Here is a 21,106-nt window from a genome sequence, read left to right as displayed (position 1 = left end):
TGAAGACCCATTAATGCAGAAAACTGCTCTTCTTCCCTTTAGTCAAAATGAAAAAGAATAAATATTAGCTAGCAGGCAGAAGGGGAGTTATTTACTCTGCTTGGAACCTTGCAGAAGAGAGCCCGGGGACAAGATCTCAACAGCTTGACCCATGGGGGTTAGCAATGCCAATGGGAAATGGTATTGTCTCCCCAAATCTGCTGACCATATGGCCAGTATGATAGATAGCATGATTTGTGAGCCTTATTTTTCCACCCTCAAAGGACAAGGTGCCAAGAACCTGTGAATACGGAAGTTGATACGGAAATGAAATTCACAAGACTCTTCCACCAAAACCTCTAGTTCCTTGAAGACATAACTAAACACTGCAGGAGTCGGGATTGGGGGTGCAGTTTTATCTCTAATTTTCCTTCTAGAAGTAATGTACTTGACTTCAATTTCACCTGCACCAGCGATAAACTCAAGCAACATAATTGATCTCAATAGTCACTTGAAGTATATCAGTGTAAATCAGCATAGGTTCAGGTACAACAACAGCCTTACGGCCTAGTCTACTCAATTGTAACATGGCTGCACTTAGTTGTCAACAAGAAAGCTGGTCCCAATTTTTATTGTAAGTATAGGAGGTTTGATGCTAATCTTTGTGTGTGCGCACGCGAACAGGCGCGCACAAAAAAATTAGCGTTTGGCAAAAATTATTTTTTGACAGATTTTGGAATGAACAAATGACATTTTGGATTTGAAATACTGGGGGAGGGAATCCCACTCTTTTTTTTTTTTTCTTTTTAAAATTTCTTCAGTGGTAAATATAAGGAGGGAGGGAGTAAACTAGAGACAAGAGTTGCAAATCAAACAAAAACTTGTTACTCAGCCAGCTCTGCTCTGCCAGGCACAGAGCCCAGGTTCAAATCCTGGCCCCTCCCGTTCCCTCTCTGAACTGTCAAAGGCTACTCGGGAACCAGTTCAATGGCATTTTCAAGATAGGGAAATGGAGGAAACACGATAAGAAGTGACTTGGACCAAGCTCACAGCACAAACCATCGCAGCAGCTGAGAACAGAAGGCAAGATCCTGGACTCCTAGTCTCCTGCTCTTAACCACTAGATACGCTTCCCCTCCCCATCCTCTAGAAAATAACGTCCACAGCTTCCACGCAAACCAGTTGCATGGCTGTATTAACAAAAGTCTCTCTCCAAAGTCACTGAGCAAAAACGTATTCTCCCTGTTCCCTGCATCCAAAGAGAGCATCCTCCGCCTTCTCTGAGGGGGAGGGCGAGAGAGAAAGTTTCCTTGAGGAATCGAAAGCTTCCTCTGAGTCAAGCCTGATAGGCTGCTGAAAATGCAGCAGAGCAGCGTCTTTCTGTCAGTGAAAGACCTTGTTTGTTACCATAAGGATTGCACACGGCAGATTGTTTGATCCTGTGAGGACTTTGATCTGCGCCAGCACCTGAAATACAGCAACGAATGTCACTAGGCTTTGGAAATTGAAAGGAAAAGGGGGGAAAAAAAATATACAGGTGTGAGGCATCAGACGGAAGCGGCTGAATTCTGGATGTGTGAGCCAGCAAGTGTAACCATGTTTCAGACAGAGGAGAGCAAGTATTGCAACCCTGACGGGGACGTGATGTCAATTTTTCACCTACAGCAAAAAAAAAAAAAAAAAAAAAATACAATCACTCAGGACAAGGGAGATTCAATAAGCAGCAACAGAAGCTACTTGGCAGATGTTAAGGAAGCGAGAGCATGAGCCCTTCACCTATGGTAACCTGGCTTCAAAGCCCGTCTTGGATCACAAGTGAAATGAGTTTGCTGGTCTCCCCCTCCCAGCTTCCATTTGTCTAGATCACACAATACAGAACTTGGTGTGATTGAAAGCCTATGCTCGAGACACACGCAAGGACCAGAATAGCAAAAGATATTGATTAGCAAAGGGAGCCGAAGTTCAGGACTCAGGTGCACTGGCATTGCTGCGGGCAGAGTTCCAAAACGAGAATAGCAGCGTGTGGGGTAAAGGCAGGGCACGGCTTGATGTGTGCAGAGCAGAGAGCATGCGGAGAATAGCAGAGAGCGTGCAGGTCAGGTCAAAGGTACCTGGGCAGAGCAGCGGGCAGGTCTGGAACAGAGGCGTTATGCAGAAAAGGGCTACGTCGGCTGTCTTTGTGAGGTGTGTGTTTACAGTGGTTAGCACAACGGGGCCCTGCTACTTAATGCTAATGCAATACAAATAATGCACAGTAATAATAAATAATGTAAGCCAGGCCACGGGACTGGAATAGCAGGGAGTGTAGCAGGTCAGGATCAAGTTGAATTGGCAGATCTGCGTAAAGGGCCACAGGGCTGGAACAGCAAGAAATGTGGTCAGGAGCGAGACAGATTGGAAGAGTAGCTCCTGTCCACATTATTCCTAGTACAGAATAATGCCATGTTACCCCATCACTGTCAAATTCAATCACAGAAAACAAAAACATAGCATCTCTAGAGAGAGCAACGTTAGGAGAAGCCAGATTCCACTTGGAAGATGCCCTCCTCCCCCCCCACAACCGTCCATCCAAACAGGGAGAAAGGACAGAGGTGACCCAACAAAGCAATCCACCTCCCCATATTTTTCTTCACCTGGGGCTGCTGAAGAAGGTAGCAAGCAGAAGGACATTGACAAGCCCTCACTGCTGCTAACCAGCCTCCACTCCCTGCCCCTTGGCAAGATGCAGAAGAAGCTGATAAACATCTTAAGTGGGCTGTAGTCCACGAAAGCTTATGCTCTAATAAATTTGTTAGTCTCTAAGGTGCCACAAGTACTCCTGTTCTTCTTTTTGCGGATACAGACTAACACGGCTGTTACTCTGAAACTTGTCATCTTGCATTGTGTCTGGGAAAGGAGCAGAAAGGGAGGGGTGGAGGGAACAGCACAAAGCAGGAGGCTGAATGCAGTGACAATAGTTCTCTTTATTATTCTTGACATGACCCTAGTACTAGTGCAGAGTTGTTTGTGGGATGCCTCTTCTGATTGAAAGATATATCTGACCCAAGTTTTATTACAGATGTCAAATACAGTGTATGGAAGTGTAGTAGGAGTCTATAAGAAAATTTTCTTCTCTCTCTTTTTTTTTTTTTTTTTTAAGTAATACTAAGAATGTCACTCTTACCTTATTTATTTTCAGATCAGTCATGGGGAAGGGAAAGGAGACAGGGCTCCCTTCTGAAAGGCAAACATCACCCTGAGACTTCACCTTACATTCAGGGAAAGGCACACTCCACCAACCATTTTTATTTTTTTATACTATGATAACGTCTAGAAACCTCGACTGAGATCATAGTCCATGTGTTCTAGGTGCTGTACGAACACAGAGTGAGAGACAGTCCTGGCCCTGAAGAACTACAATCAAAATAGACATGGCAGACAAAGAGTGCAAGAGAGGAAGATTATATATCCCCATTTTACAGTCAGGAACCAAGCACAGAGAGATGAAATGACTTGCCCACCATCATTCAGGACATCTGTGGTAGGAATTGAACCACAGATGTCCTGAATGATGGTGGGCAAGTCATTTCATCTCTCTGTGCCTTGGTAGTTCAGTGCCTTAGCCCAGTGATTTTCAAGCAAGGTTACACGTACCCCTCGGGGTACACTGAGGTCTCCTAGGGGTACATCAACTCAGCTAGATATTTGCCTACTTTTACAACAGGCTAGATAAAAAGCACTAGTGATGTCAGTACCAACTAAAATTTCATACAGACGATGACTTGTTTATACTGCTCTAAATACTATATACTGAAATGTAAGTATAATATTTATATTCCAATTGATATATTTTATAATTATGTGGTAAAACAAGAAAGTCAGCAATGTTTCAGTAACAGTGTGCTGGGACACTTTTGTATTTTATGTCTGATTTTGTAAGCAAATAGTTTTTAAATGACGTGAAACTTGGAGGTCGCAAGACAAATCAGACTCCGGAAAGGGGTACAGTAGTCTGGAAAGGCTGAGAGCCCCTGCCTTAGCCCACAATACCATCCTTTCTCTCAGGCTGGATTGGCCAGTGGTTTACTACCACGCTTTCCCTTCCTCATGTTTTGCCCTAGGGCGGAACCTGGAACCTATCCAAGGAGGCAACTTAAGAGGATGCACAAATTCCACAAGTGACATGGCTGAGATAGTTTCTTTTGAAAATGTTCACAAAAAATGCTTCCCATTTTCTAACCAGCTCAATTTGTTAGTCATCCTCCTTTGGCCCTGCTGGGAGGACCCAACAAGGATCAGATTTTCTTCATAACCAGGAGCTTTTATTCCCGAAATCTTGTGCCCAAAGGAGTCATCGAACAGGTCCATACGGGCAGGACAAGCTAGAGCAGCAAGGCATCCCCCCAGCCTGAGGGCCAAATTCAGATCTGGTGTCAGTGGGTGTAACTGATGTGGGGGGAGTTGCAGCCATTTTACACTAGCTCTGAATCTCATTCACCAAATAAAATGAGCTTCGACTCAGGAGAGATCCCTTCTTTCAGCCTTCTGCATAAGATATAGCAATGCAGGAATGGCCAGCAGAGACTTTATAGGACACCCAACAATTCCGTCCAGAATCTAACCAGAAAGCCCTCCAGTGGCTCGACTCTATCACCACACCAATCTGGATAGGCCTAGACTTCAAACGACACCAGAGAAGAAGTTGTGGCCAACTGGCCAGGCCATGAATAATAATAAAAGTAACGATAATAAAGAGGGTTTGCACATCAATGCAAAAGAGTGAGGAATAAAGAGGATAAATGGAGCTCTTAATCTTCAGCTATCTGCATGGGAAAGTTTGATTAATAACTACAGAGGCTTAACATAACCTCCTCGGATAACGAGTGAGGTGGCCTTCTCGGAGCCCTGATTATCCTCTTCTAATGGGCTTCATTTATTGTGTAAACTAATAATGGAGGCCTCAGCACTGGGCACTCCAGGGTCTGTAGGAAAAACACTGGGCCCAAATGTGATTATGTTGATGAAGATTGCCCGACAATACATTGCGTTGCTGTGGGGGTCTGTGGAGGGGAGGAGGGAAACAGAGTACGCATTGCAAAGAAAGGGAAGAAAAAGAAAAATGAAAGCTATGGAACTTTAAAACAGAAAGGCAAATTCCAGTCTCGGCAGCACGTGTGTAAATGCACTGGGATCATTCTGGGTTTACACCAGTGTCCACTGAGAGCAAGAATGTGGCCCTGAGCTGCTAAGAATGGGAAAGACGGGTATTAGTAATGAGGGAGTCTGACTGGAATGCTGTCCAGAGAATCAGCAGCAAGGCCAAGACCCAGGGAGTAACTTGAGTTGTCAGTCAGGCTTTCCGTGCCGGAGACTAAAGAGATGCTCAAACAGCCATGGATTCCCCAAAGCGAGTATGTTCAACAGCACAGCCTCGGTCCAGGAAAAGAAATAAATGACCTTCCAGTTCCCCTGGCTGAATCTCTAAAGTGCAAGCCCTATTGAAGGGAGGTGGCTTTTCAGGGCATCTTAAAGGGACACTGCCAGGATAAGCCTATCTGATACTGACCTGTAAATCTGACATAAGGCAATGAAATGTCTCTGGGTTTACATCAAGTAAACAGAGTGCAGAATTAGGCCCGCTCTATTGAAAACCATATCTCTTAGCTGCATAATGAACATCACATTAGATCATCCAAACTGAAATAATTGTAAATATACCCGATCTGAGTCTGTTTAACTGTTGCACTTCTCTCAACAGGGACAATGGGATGAGGCTGGACAGACTCACTTCAAAGGCATTAGCTCTAGTCTCTGGTGTTTGGGTTCACAGCACTGCGGGAAAATGTTTAAAGCTTAATACCAGAAATACAGAGGGACCCAAACCAAAGCTCCAGATTTGAAACATCCCTTTGAAGATGTTCAGATCTGGATTGCAGGGTGTAACTTTCCAATTTCCCTCATTATATATGATTTATCTCATTATATATTATTTATTTAACAGTAATGTCTATGGATCACAATCATGGATCACCGTGCAAGGTACTGCACAAACTTGCAACAATGGTCCCTACCCCGACAAATTATAATCTAAGTATAAGAGAAGAGACAACCAGTGAATACAACAAATAGATGGGGGGAGAAGAGAGCATATGGAAAGGATGTGACAATGCTGGCTAGCCAGGCGAGCAATGGTCACAGACTGCCAGGCGCTTAGCCAGTGTCCAAAGGTGAGTATTAAGGAGGAATTGTGAAGGAAGACACTGAAGTGGCCCTTGTGGATGTTTATTGGGAGCTCCTATAAGGCCAGTATGGGAGAACGTGCAAAAGGGATGCAGGGAAATGTAATAAATGATTGAAGAAGACTGATGTCATTGGCAGGGATAGGGGCTGGAGTGGACAACTCAACAGCAAACAGAGGATAGGTGGGGAAGGGATAGTTAGGAATGGGCTTAAAAGAAAAGGTGAGTAGTTTGAGAATATTAGATAGACAGATGTGTCTGTCTATATACGTATAAGTATCAATGGCCCTGATTCTGATCTCACACCAGTTTTACAATGATATAATTGAGACCTTTTTGTTCGTTTTTTTTTTCAATCTAACATTTAAAAAACTCTACTGATATTAGTTTTTTGTGAAATACTTTACTACACACTAAACCCTAAACTTTGGGGCTATTGTTACTCAACAATGTTACTTTAACAACAACAACAAAGCACGAAGAATGAACTGGATTCCAATCTCGCTTATACTAATGTAAGTCAGGAATTATTCCATTGAACAAACTGGTGCAGTGTAAGGGATATCAAAAGCTGATCCCAACAGGTTTTAAAATACACCAATTTACTAGGAATGGTTTTATAGCCGCAGAGCAGAGTTGATCAAGCCATGCACAGAACAAGGGATAAATAAACCCAGCACATCAACACGAGAGTTAAACAACAACCTGAGCATCAGCTTGGAAGCACTTCGTTACAGCTGGACAAAATTTGCTTTGCCAGTGCCTGGCCAGGAAACAAATATGCACCAGCGCCATTCAGGTGGCATGCCAAAGAACAAATTAGCAGTGGTGGAAAGCGGACAGAAACAGCAAAGGCTCATGGGGGTTTAGCTTCCCATGCATAATGGGGCAAGGAAGGAATTTGACTTCATTCCACCAAGGAGCTGATTTGGAGCGTGTATCCAAGGTCAGAATTCAACGCACACAGTTCACCCCCGACTTCTAAAATGCTTTTTTAAAAATATACATTAATAAGACAAGACTTTTAAGGGGGGCGGGGGCGAGTGGAAAGGAAGTTTGGGAAACAAGATACCAGCACGTTTCCATTAAAGAGAAAAAGGCATATTTCTTCTTTGAAAAATAGGTTAGGCTTAATTTTGTCCTTGTACTTACAGAAACTAATCAGAAAGCTTTGACATTGCTGGGAATCTGCCAAGTGCAGCCGCTCGTACATGCGGTGCCACTTTAAGGTTTGCACTGCAGCTACTCAGCAGAACAAAGTCACTTCGGATACCTACTTGCCTGAACTGATAGCACAGATCCAAGTCCAGTCATTCCCCTCCTCTCCTCCCCGCCAACCCCCGCCAAAAAAAGAAAAGAGCCTCTGAAGTTAAGTATAGATATTATATAGGTCATGTTATGCCAAGTCACATTAGAAGTTGTTCTGAACCAGAGGACTATGATGGGAGATTACACTATCTATTAGCGCTAAAAGGCCCCGATTCAGCAAAGTATTTAAACACATGCCTATCTTTGAGCACCTGAGTAATTCCATTGACTTCAAAGGTACTGCTCCAATGCTCAAAGCTAGTCACATGTTTAACTACCTTGCTGAATTGCAGCCTCAGATGGGAGAGTGTTTAATGCAAAATAGGTTACTCCCCTGAACCTGTTTATGTCAATGGGATTTTGCCAGAGTAAAGACAAAGGCCTGGTCTAGTCTAGGAAATTAGGTCGGTAGAACTATGTTGCTCAGGAGTGTGAAAAAGCCACACCCGAGCGATGCAGTTAAATTGACCTAACCCTCAGTGTAGATGGTGCTAAGTCAACGGGAAAATTGTCCCATACACCTAGCTACTGCCTCTTGGGGAAGTGGGAGTACCTATACCAATGGGAGAACCACTCCCATTGACATAGGTAGTGCCTTCACTGGAGCACTACAGCTGCACCCACTGCAGGATTTCAAGTGCAGACAATCCCTAAGGGTAAAATTTTCAAAAGGCGTAAGTGATTTAGGAACCTAAATCCCATTTTCAAAAGTAACTTAAGTCTCAATGAAACTCCAACTTTCACCTTTGAAAATGGGACTAAGTCACATAGGGTGAAATTTTCAAAAGCACCTAAGAATAAAATAATGACTGCCAATTTTGGCTCTATGCCTCCAGCTACACAGAATTACTTATCTGTCTAGATACACAGGGAGAGAAAAATATCCAAGGTTCTCTGCATTTTTCCTCCCTCGTTCTTTATTATTGAGAGATGATGGCATGATTGCTTACTAATACAGATGCTCCTGCTTTTCCCTTGAAAAATGCATCCTCCACAGAAGAGGCATGGCTCAAAACTCTAGGGTATTGCAATTGGAAGCCTTAGGGTTATGGGCCCATTAACTAGTAAGGCCTGACCCTGAAAGGTGCGTATCAACTTCCCCAAGACACCAGGTGCCCTCAGCTCCCATGATCTTCAACTGGAGCTTGCCTGATTAAAGTGTAAGGACCGCATGATATGGCCCAGCAGGTCTTGAGGATGCTCAGTATTTTGCAGGATCAGACCTCCTGGTTGTAGAATTCTTAGTAAGACTTTACGTCCCCACTGCAAGTCCTGGGCTCTGGTTCACCATCATTTTAACAGCAACAGATACAGGTCTGATTTCCCTCTTTCACACACCGTGTAACTGCACTGATCTCTCAGTCAGATTACTGCTGATTTACACCGGTGCAAGTGAGGAGAGAATCAAGACCTCGGTGTGTACAAACATAGGCCAGGGTGAAGGTAGCTCATGGAGAAGAGAAAACTTTTTAGGGTGAAAAAAGAATTTTCATATTAATTCCCTTCATAATAATTAACAATGGATGTAAAATAAGAGCATGTATGAAATGCAACTACGAGGTCAGATTTGTTTCCAACCTTAGATGTTGCATCAGCTTCTCTTTAATTAGCTTAAGCCCAAAATATGACCTATCTTAAAGTCGTGTGTGTGTGTGACACACACACACACACACACACACACACACACACAAATCAGGGATCTGAGAGCCTAACTTAATCTCCAGGCCTGGCTTTGACAGAAGCTGAGGGCACCCAACCTCTCACCGGATGAGTCCCTGAGCTGATTTGATTGCTGTGCCGCTAAGAAAATGGAAACGTTTTTGCTGAGATCCAGGTTTGCCCTCAAATCGTTACACATTATCTATTTATTTATGCATAAACAGTGGCATTATGGTTTGGAGAATAGGGACCCTTTGATGGGAGGTAAGCTTGACTAGCCTATGGGAGTTTACGGTTATGCATATAAATGAGGCCATACATACAAATATGCACAGCAGACAAGTGAAAATATATAGCGTCTCTTTAAAATGAAATACTTTGATTGCTCCAATCACAAGAAGTTGTAAAACTACCCTGAAGAATTAACAGCCTCAGTACATGCTAACTACATCCATCATGAATTCGTCTTTAGTTTCTGTTATCATATCACTGTCTCCTGGGATCCTCAGCCTTGTCATCATTTGCCCTTTATAATTTATTCAGCTTGTACTTGCCTGAATCCTTTCTACTTATCATTCATCTTTACAGTTGTACATAAAATTAGATTGACCCTCCTATGGCATACATGTCAGAAAGAGAAAAGTTGTCATTGAGTAACACAAAGCAAATGAAGGTCCAACAACGGCTGTTGTTGAATTGCTCAGCAATTGTCCTTTGAGATCCAAATGAAAAGGTGTCAAATAAAAAAAAAAGAGAGAGAGAATACAATCTTTGGATTTAATTTTAATTTTCATGTAGATATATGCGTGTGTATAATATATATAACAATATATATACATTGTTATATATTCATGTATATATTAATTTCCTCTAAAGCTCAAAGACCAGCAAGATCTTATTGCTCGAATTTTGCAAATCTAAAAGGGAGCTATTGGGAAGCCACAGATGCAATGAGCGTGCAGGTCTGAGGCGAGATGGCAGCACACAAACACACTGGTTCTGACACAACGCTTACACTTTAGCCTTTTCCTCCAAAGCTCTCTGGACTGGAACAGAGAGAGTGAGTTTACTTTGTATTCCTGTGGTTGCGGGAGTGGGGCTACAGAAGCCAATCTTTAACTAGTGAAATGGAACTTTAATGTTTACAAAGCAGATAGGACCCAGGTGTTTCATCTCATCTGGTGAATAGCACAGCACTGCCAAACTACAGGGGTTTTTAGTAAATGGAAAGTGGCTTTACTCCCCCCACACCTCTCCTTTCCCTGAAGTAAGATCCAAAAAGCCTTTGACCTTCTGATCAGCCTGGGGAGGGAGAGGAAGAATCTTTTTTAGCCATGACGCGGATGCCCAGAGCTTTCAAGGAGAATTTCTACAGGCTCAGTGTTTGCAAGTCTCTTCCCTCAAATCTGTTTTTGCTCCTTTTCATCTTCATTTTTTAACTTTGGAAACAGGCATGTTTCTCCCAGGGGAACAATTAAATGTGTTTTCTTTCAAAATCTAAAGGGCATGGTGAGCAGCTTGTATGTTCAGAGGGCTACTTTAATCAATGGAATCCTTCCAGCCCGCGACTGCTGACCAAATTACAATTTACGTTGGTAGTGAAAACTTTTCAGAATGGGGGGAGATGGGGGTCTAAATCCAGCTTTTGGCCTAACGCAGTATGCAGGGCAATGTGTGACTTCATGGTTTCCTAATAAGCTTCTAGGGAACCCACTGAAGCATTAGAAAGTGAATTAATATTGTAAAATTACAGCACAGCCTACTAGGCTGGGTGAAATTCATGCCCTGTGCACAGGGCCCTTGTGAGGTCTACGCACCACTTGAGTCTCACGTAAGCCCTGTTGTGAGGATTTCAGTAACGAAGGGCTGAATTTCACTCCTTATACATGATGAAATTCACTGAGCCGTGATTGGTAACATGCACGTGCATTTCATCAAGGCATGATTGGTAACACGCATGAGAATTTCAGGAAATTATGAAACAGGAACCATGCCTATGGATTCAATAGCTGTTTCCTTCCAATTTTAAAGGAGCTTCAGAGCACCTAGACATCCCTCCTGTTTCCTAATATTATTGCAACACATATTTACACTCCTTTTCTTTTACAGAAACACTCAATTAGATGTAATACGGAATGACATATGTTGGTTTGGGCAGCATAAGAGATATTGGGTGCCACTAGCAAAATAGTAATTCTGTAGCTTGCTGAGAAATATAATACGGCTGTAGTACTATTTCCCCCCTCTCAATAAGACGACAAAATAATTTTTGATGGATTTCAAAGTCTGGAAAGGCACCTACAATTTCGGAGGTTAACAGTTTGCCAGCTACTCATTTTTATATTTATTCTTTGGATCCTTGCTGGTGAGTTCTGATTTTATACAAATCAGGCAGCACCCGACAACCAACCGCCCATTCAGTCCCTGTGTCTGAGAGACCACAAAGAAACTGAGAAAAATGCGACTGTGCTTATCATACATGAGCTCAGTTTATTTGTGTCATAAATAAAAGTCGATCTTGATAGCCTAATTACATTTCTCAGCATTATCCTCTGACGTTAGCCTCAGAAAGAAAGAAAGGGGGGGAAAAGTTGGCTTCATTATAATTTGTAATCAAAACAACTACACTTAAAACAATTTTATTTCCCTGATTTCATTTCCTATGGAGCTTTGTGGGGCCAATAGATAACATTAAACTGAACGGGCAGGCACATCATTCTCATGTCCCCTGCACTATCATTGTTGGGGTCATATTTTTGCTTTCTCCTAGATTATGGTCTGCATTTCTGATATTGCACTTTCATCATGCGGAGATTTACCAGGCTCAGAATTCCCAAAGGGGAATCAACTTTTACTTTTTTTGTACTCTCTCCCATCCCCCTCCCATTAAAACACTCCACCTTGCCTAATTTGCCTTTGAGATGTCTAAAAATGCCAGTGGTTTTCCCAGCATGAAGGATTAGCACAGATTATGGTGAACAGTGTTAATTATAGGTGGGGAAAGAGAATAGTGCATCTCTCCAATCTGTTCTTGATTTCCCTTGTGTCTGTCTGGCTGGTAATAAGCCTCCTTTAATCTGGCAGTCCCCTTGGTGAAATCAGCACCACGGACAGCAATATTGATTGCTTCTGAGAAACCATCACAGCTGCTCACCCAAATTACCTTTGATATGTGACCTTTAATGTAATTACTGCAACATCAAAGCATTTCTATAAATTATTAAAGAACTAATATACTTCATCATCCAGCTATTCTATTATATGTAAAATAAACAATCACAAGTAAATGTTAGAATTTGAATCGCCTGGCACTCACAATAGTGTTCTAACGCACACATACCCAGTCCTTTGGTTTTAGACAGGAGACACTTTCAAACTGTCCCAAGCAGTCGGCTGAAGAAGATTCAACAAGCAATTTGATATTTTACATTACGTTCTACTTCCTGCAAAATATTTATCACAATTCTCCCCTAAAAAAAAGTACCATAAAGACTTTATTAATCAACACACACCTGCTTAGAAGTGTTTTGATTATTCCACAAGATGACTTTCTATCTCACATAGAACAAGAAAATATGTGAAACATATTTCTGTCATCTTACAAAGCACATCCAGAAAGTAATTACTGTAAAATATGTGCATGTAACCACTCCACTAAAAACACAGTGATACATAGCTGAAAGGCAGAAGCTTGGATCTATGCACAAAATACTGGTGCCTCATCATTTCCATACATTTGCATTTATGTGCATATTATTACAAATGACTCAGTTCTGTGTTTTATAATAGCAAATATGCATGCAGTAGTAACACAAGGGCAAGTACTGTATAATTTACTGGGGGGAGAAGCTTCAATTCAGTGATCTACTGTATGTATTACTTTCCCCTTTCTATACCTGGCTTGTTAATTATTTTCATGCTTCCTCAGTAGTATTGTTTGTGTCACAAAAACTAGCAGGTGAAGGGGATGTGTTATATATGTATTGTTTGAGAACTCATGTGAGAGAGGACTTAGACCCTTGACCTAAGGGGTGCTTCTTATTTTATGGTGATGAACTATGCTTGATATTGCCAGTGAATGTCCTCAAGTACAGTTAGGTATGTCATAAATACTCCCCTGCTACTTGCATAGGAGCCATAAAACAATATCCAGGCATGAGAGCTTATCAAAAAGGCTGGTTCCCTGAAACAAACTAGAGAAACATCTTCTAGAAGATGAGTTCGGGAACTTGATGGAAAGGTGTCTGCAGCCAAGTCAGGTGGGAGAAAGAAGGGTTTGACCCTGAGAGGAATAATTTGCATTGAAGCCAAAGGGGGGTGCTCAGTATATTTGAAATTCTGGTCCCTTATTTCAGCACAGAGCCTTCATCATTGCCCTCTGGGTCAGATTCTGCTCGCTGTAATAGCCGGTGTTAAACATGAATAACTCTTCTGAAGTCAATGTAGTTAGTCTGGGTTTAGGGCATTGCAAAGGAGGTCAGAATTTGAACTGATAAAAGTTAGAGGTACTCAGACCCTCATAGTATCAGATATAAAACCTTAAGGGTAAACTCCTACCCCTGTTGCAGTCAACACAAGCTTTGCCATTTATTTCATTGGGGCCAGGATTTCACCCTCAGAGCTTTGTTGTTTATAGAAACATACAGACACATACCTTGGCCACTACAAATCTGGGTGTCTAAAATAAGGCTCTCAAACTCCATATTTAGGCAAATAATTTTTTACCTGATTTTCAAAAGCACCCAGAAATTCTCATGGACTTCAGTAGAGTTATTCCAGTTTTACACCAGACTCACTGAGACATGACTTTGACCTCATGGGAATGATATGAGCTCTGGGCCTGAGTAAAGTAGCCTGCGTTTCAATTCCTGAGTGTCCACCAACTCCTAGTGAACGGCTCCACTAAATAAATAACAGTTTTGAGAATCAGGACCCCAATTTAGCCACTTAATTATGGATTCAGGTTTGAAAATCTTGATCCTTGTGTTTTCACAGGTGTATGCCTCTAAAATACGCTCAATAAAATATAAACGAAGAAGCTGTTATTTGAAACATCCCTATGCTAAGGATCTGCCTTTTGTTAGTGTGCGCGCACACACTCTTTAGTTGGCAGCCCAGGCACAGAGAGGGCATGAATTTAAAACAAAAATAAACAGGAAGCAATCACCCCTTAGTAGCAACAATGCAACCAGAGCCACTCATATTTTTGAGAAGAATTAGTTTGATGGAGCGGTCACCCGGTATGAAGGTATTCTTGGTGAACAATGCACACACACAACGCATGCCCTTTATGACAAAGATCGCACCAAATGTGTAAGTGCGTAGGCATCTTAAGGGGATGAAAAGATAAGTAAGCAGCGACTGATACACGACCATGGAAATATCAGGAAACGCAACAGTTTCTCAGCAGTTGAGAGTAACTTGAGTATAGTGATAGCAACTCCCAACTTGCATACGGGGTAGATTAAAGTCATGCAGGGTTTTGTTCAAAACTCTGAGTGTATAGACTTATGGGCAAACCTTTCCTCACAGCCTTTTCATTCCACACACACCCTTTGCCCCCTAACCTTTATGGACGCATCTCTCTCTTCCTTCTGAGTCCTTGATCCTTTATCCACATGAGACAGAGCAGGCAGAGATGCTCCCTCCAGCTGCAATCAGATCTGCACTGTGTTGCTCTCTGTCCCTGTACACCAACTACACCGATGTCTCCCACCGCCCACCTTTACCACTGGCCTGAGAAACCCAAGGACCTGTCTCAATCCGTCCCTGTGGGGCAGGTCTTCCCCTCAGAGTGATGTTTCTATTTTTAGTTCTGCTTGTGTTGTCTGAACCTCAGATCTTGCTCATGTGAATAATTTTCCTCATTATCTCATGTTCTTCTCTTCTCTCTCTCTCTCTTTTTTCTCCTTGTCTCACTGCCTTTCCAATCTGCTACAGCTGCTTGAATACTAAAGCAATTGAGTCAAACCACTTTGTCATCAGGAATATGTTTTCAGTCTGTGATAACTCAATAATTCAATCCGTTTCTTTTTGCCGTCATGCCTTGCTTTGGTGGTGGTGGTGGTGGGGGGGAAGTGGAGGTGTTACCTCATACACACGTCCAATCAGAAGGCTCAGCCCTAAAGCCGCTTTCTCAAAGGGTGGCAGAATCCGGCCCCAAATGGGTTATATTCCATTGCGGGCTTCTGGATATAACAACAAGCTGGGGTTTGGTATGTCAGGAAACGTCTACGCTGGATTGTGGCACCTTGATTTTATTAGCCTGATGCAAATATGGACTCATCCGAGCAACAACAGTCATTAATCATCCTACCCCCAAATGGGAATGTAATATACAACCCAGTGCAGATGAAAACAGCAATCTGGACTCACCCCTGGCAGTGTCTTCTGTTCATGCAGCGCGCTCTGGGCCTTCAGGGCAGACTCCCTTTCACAGTATGTTAGGAAGGCACAGCCTGCAAACAAAAGACAACCCTGTGTTAAGTACAGAGCTTCGGTGCGGATCAGCTTAGGAGCAGGAGACAGAACAATGCTAAGCTTCTTCCTTTTCCAGCGAGGGAGCTGCAGACTCCCTTTCCCTAGTGGGATACTCTCCCAAGAATAGAATGAATCCTTTTCCCCAGGCTCTCATGGTAACAGGAAACCTCCAGCGTGTGCTCATCGGAGGGTGATTCCGCCTCACTACATTTATCAATGCTGGGTAAAAAGCGCGGAGCAGGATGGGGAGCAGAGAGGAACCCACTCCCGCATTAATGAGGCTGTTGATATGGGACTGATATTTTATTCCTACCAAATTGCAACAGTGGAGTGTGGAACCAAGATCTCCTCAGCACACTGAGGACCATGATTAAATCCTCGTGCTCCCCTTTTGTACCATGCACCCAGAGTAAGGGGTGCACAAGGACTTGGGATTTCCAACTGCAGAGGATGACACATAACACTTAACCTGATTCACATCCTCAATGAGCACCCCATTTGTGTTCACACTGGAGAATAACCACCTTGCACTCCCTGCCTGCTCAAAGCCAGGCACATGAAGGAAATCACACGGAGGCCCAGATGAACAATCCAAACATCATATCACATTAGAAATTCAGAGCTGCCACAGTCACCAGATCACCGGTCCATCTAGCGGGACAGCCTATCAACTGCAGGGGCCATTGCCTGCCATGGCAGAATGGTAAAGGAAAGTAAAAAACCTCATTAAGCAACAGGCCATATCCTAGTTGTGCATGTGATGTGACCTGATTAGTCCCCCTTACTGGAGTATACAGAAAGGCTGCCAGTCACTGTGGCACAAGAACTGCTTGTTATGCACAGGACACTTTCCCAGCAAGTTACTACAAAACAACTACAACCTGTCTCACCTCCCCGCCCCCACCAGCTTCTTTGACTGGAGATAACTGACCAGTCAAGTTTTAGATGGTTTGTTCATCAAACCGTGAGCTTCTTCCAAAGCCGGGAAGAAGGAAAGGGAAGTCTCCTCAACAACCGTCTATTTGTGTTTCATTACCTTGCCTTAGAATCACATAAATATAGCGCTGGAAGGACCCTAAAAAGATCATTTTGTCTATCCCCCTGTGCTGAGGAAGGATTAAGTATACATAGACCCACCCAGCTCCTCTTTCTTTGTTTATTCACCTGTGAAACTTTGTTTAAATCTTAGATTGTGAGCTCTCCAGGACACAAATTGCCTTTGTATTATTTGTGTGGTGTTTAACACAACGGGGGCCTGATCTTTGACTGGTGTCCTTAGGTGCTAACACAGAAGAAATAAAATAGGTCACTTCTCTCTTTTAAGAAGTTCTAAATAGAATACGTTAGAGCAGAGGCTCTCAACCTACTTACCCTGCACTGCGGGCTGCATATGTGACCCATGATATATTGTGTGTGCCGCGTCCAATACTATCTGTCTGACCCTGAGGATGTCACATGGGCTGCAGCTGTGTGCTGATTGGCTGCAAGCATCCCATGGGTCACAGGTTGAGAACCACTGGGTTAGAGGATGGAATAAGTTAAAAGGTACTTTTCTAAATAGTTTCTTGAAGGACTCACCCCACTACCTCCCACAAACTGGATGGTCATTAGAATCAGAGATGGAAAAAGACCGTCTGGATCATCTGATCTAATGTCTGTGTGGGGGGGATGGCTCCTTTTAGTATATTCCAACTGTTCACACGTATCATGCATCAGTGACTGTGCACGTCAGAAGCAACAGTGGGGTAAGCAAAGGAGACAGGAGCAGCTCTGAGCAGCAATGATTTTATTCTCTCTAATTGGTACCATTCAATTCTTCTTTCAACTTTCAGTGGCTCTGTGTGTGTGTGTGTGTAATTTTATTTATTTTTGCATGGGGAGGAGTGGGGACAGGGGCAGTGAAGACTCAAGGGAGGGGAGTGGGGGGTAATGGATTGAAAAGGGTTTTTAAAAGTCACTTGTAGCTTGATAATCAAATGGGAAACAATGCCTACATTTAATTTCAGTGATAAATCATAAGCCGAGAGCTCTCTGACCAGACAATAAGAAAATCTCCCTTTGGTAGCAGACCTGGACCAGTTGATACAGTCTAATTAGGCACATGATAGCACACTGTTATAGAGATAAACTATATACTGTAAAGCTCCCCTAATGGTAGTTATATATTTCCTCTTATTGTGATGGCCATGACGACAGCTTAGAATAATGAAGCCCTGCAATGCTGGCCACACTGTGACCATAATTCAGATATCTCAGGCAGAAGGCCCCTCCTTTCATTATAAAAGCAGCGTTTCCTTCAGAGATCCAGCCAGGGTGTGATGAGTTATCAGGAGGAAGCAACCAAAATGAAATCCCTTCCACAGCTGTATGTGCCTGCGCTGGAATTGCAAAGAACTCCCAGGTACGCTGTATATAACACAGGGCATCAAAATGTCACTGGCTCCCCAAACAAGGCACTCAGGGCATAAAGATTTTGAAATGGAAGGAGGAAATTTAATCAGTGACTCGCACGTGGCGCGGCACCAGGGAAGAAAGTGAATGAATGTATCAGGCAAAACAAAAAAGGACTTTTGTTGAAATAACTTTTCAGCACGCTCCATAATACGCAGCGTGCCTGAGAGTTATAATTTATGTCGACAGCCTCTCATTAGGGAAATTGATGGCACAGCCTCAGTGGTACCTTTTTCAGAAACAAATATTTAAGTGAATTTAGTGTTGCCAGATTAACAGCACCAGAGAGGGTTCTCCCATTTCCACCAAACAATGAAAGAGAGCAGGCCTCAGCAATGCAAACTTCCCCATACTGATTGCCAATGTGCCACAAACCTGACTCGATGTTGAAGGAGTCACCCCATGGCTGTCTGTAGGCCTGGGCTTCTAAATCAGTGCCAATTGTGAGGACATTTTTTTAATGTGTTAAGGAACTAGACTGAGATTCAAAAGTAGAGATGAGCAAAAAAGGAATTTCCCTCTTGGAGGTAATTTTGACATCTCAACGTTTGTTTTCATCCCAAATTGGAATGAAATATCAATATATATTTTTTTTCATTGAATTAAAAGCTATGAAAAATGTCAAACCAGAAATGTCAGATCAGGTCGACATCACATGACATCTACCAATGGCACCGTGTCACCTCAGGGGAGTTGCAGTTCTGGTGTCTCTTACCACCATTCTCTCCTATGGGTTGTGCTTCCTGGCGAGACTACGTCTCCCACAATGCACTCACAGTCATGTGAATAATATGATATATTATGCACCTTGGTCAGAAGAGAAAGTGTGGTGCATCATGGGAAATGTAGTCTGGCCAAAGAGTACAGCCCATAGGCGACAATGGCAGCATTAGATATTCAAACACTTATGAAATGTGGAAACATAGGCAGGTGTGGTCTAATGTTGAACTGATTCAAAATGAAACATTAAGGTTCAGTTCAACAAATGTTTCTGAAGCTAAACATTTTCCAGATGGAAAAATTGAAGAAAAGACAAAAAACAAATTTTTCCATAGGAAAATTTCAATTTTGCAGAAACTACATTCTGCTGAAAAATCATTTGGATGAAAAGTTCTGGAGCCACTCTACTCAATAACTCACTTCACAGAACAACTTCAGCCACCTGGGCTGGACGTGTACCTGACTTATAGATAAAGGCTTCATACCCTATAACACATCACTTGAGCCATCGAACATCCTCACTTAATGGTATTTTTGAAGCACATCTTATAAACAAAGGTAGGCTGAAGGCTGTGCCTTTTTCTGTCAGCTAAAATAAATAAATAAATGAAGATATCCTATCTCCTAGAACTGGAAGGGACCTTGAAAAGTCATTGAGTCCAGCCCCCTGCCTTCACTAGCAGGACCAAGTACTGATTTTGCCCCAGATTCCTAAGTGGCCCCCTCAAGGATTGAACTCACAATGCTGGGTTTAGCAGGCCAATGCTCAAACCACTGAGCTATGCCTCCCCCCCCAACTGTATGGGTGACAATGAGAATACACAACTACAGTGCATAAGAATTATATCTGGGTCTGAAAGAAAATTAATTGACTATTTGTTGATAATGAAGGGTTTTTTCGTAGTGATTCCTAATTTGAATTTAGTTTCTCTGGACCACGCTGAATTTTCCAGGCAGATATTAATTATCTGACGGATGCTCTGTTTGGATCACCTTTTTTCCGGCTGTTCATTTGCTACCAATGGCCAGCTCTTTGGGACAGTACATAAACATCTGGAAGCTCCCAGATGTTAATTAACTCTCACCCTATTGAACTGTAGTCTCTGGGAACCATGAGGATGTATCAAGTGTTCTCCTGGGAGACTGGGTTGTTAAAGAGAAGGGGAAACAAAAACAGAAGTGGAGATGGAAAAAGAAAAGCTCTATTTTAATTTTACCTCCAGAGAATTCAATAAAATAATAATTGCATGGAATATATGTAGATAATAGTGGCAGTGATGGTGACTCCAACCCTATAATAAATCCCCTGAAGAATTTGCACAAATTGGGGGTGAAACATAGTCGTGGGCACAGATTCTGATCTGAGTGCGGTCTATGGAAATCCAGAGTTACCCGCCACCTGAATTATGCTTGATTTATGAAATGAGAATCTGGCCCACAGAATCTAAATCCATTTTGCTTGACATCTCGCCACGGACTGAACTGAATTAGTTTGCTCACATAGCCAGTAGTGTTTAGCTATATATAGGCAGGGATCTCTTTTCTATTTTCTCTGTTCTTCTTCAGCCACCCCAGGGACTATGCATTATCTGGACCTCTAGTAATAATGCAGTGATATATCTGCGGGATGAAGATGACGCATACTGGCCAACTATTAATAGTTGTAATTAAGGGCTTTTTTCCCCTTCCTTGCTTTATTTTGGCAAAGAGCCACAAGTATCCTGGCACAGACTCTCTCCTTTGCCCACTGTTTAGACCAAAGGACAAGCACTTAGCAACTCCAGACCGTTTCTTTGCCTGATGTATGTTTTATGACATCTTAGATGATTTTATCTATCTCTGTACATAACCTCAGACAGAACATGCTTGTAACTATACACCTGATGCTAGATACATGCTTGTCACACCTTTATTTCTGGATGAGGAAGGGCTGCCTAGTGGCTAGAACACAACCCAGAGTCACAGCTCTTCTACTTATTTGCTGTGTGCCTGTGAACAAATCACTTAAGGTGTGGCTCCCAGCCAGTGGAAAGACACTCATTGACTTCAGTAGGCTTTGGCTCAGGCCCTTAATCTTTCTGTGCTTCCATGTATACACCGGTACTGTGAGGGGCTTTAAGATCCTCAGATGAAAGCCACGACACTATAAACCAGATTCTGATCTCAGTGACACCGGTGTAAATCCAGAGAAGCCCCATAGAAGTCAGCACCATTACTCCGAAGACACGCTGGTGGAACTGAGTTCATAATATCTTGCCTCACACCTGAGATTCTATGGGTCTGATTCTGAT

At 42.7% G+C, this 21,106-nt stretch overlaps 1 protein-coding gene across 11 annotated transcripts in view; it reads right to left on the bottom strand.

The window, feature by feature from the left end:
* Positions 1 to 21,106, bottom strand: part of CELF4 (CUGBP Elav-like family member 4) — an 861,689-nt gene that overhangs the window by 740,231 nt on the left and 100,352 nt on the right. For all 11 annotated transcript variants that reach the window (XR_008445494.1, XM_054032838.1, XM_054032839.1 and 8 more), the window contains exon 2: positions 15,540 to 15,622. Coding sequence is in view for 10 of the 11 variants with exons in the window: in XM_054032838.1 (XP_053888813.1) it covers positions 15,540 to 15,622 (83 nt within the window). In the remaining variant the exon portion in view is untranslated. The remainder of the gene's footprint in view (positions 1 to 15,539; positions 15,623 to 21,106) is intronic.

Source organism: Malaclemys terrapin, chromosome 6 (assembly GCF_027887155.1).
Source record: "Malaclemys terrapin pileata isolate rMalTer1 chromosome 6, rMalTer1.hap1, whole genome shotgun sequence".
NCBI lineage: Eukaryota > Metazoa > Chordata > Testudines > Emydidae > Malaclemys > Malaclemys terrapin.
Note: the sequence above shows the minus strand (reverse complement) of the source record. Positions and strands in the feature narration are given on the sequence as shown.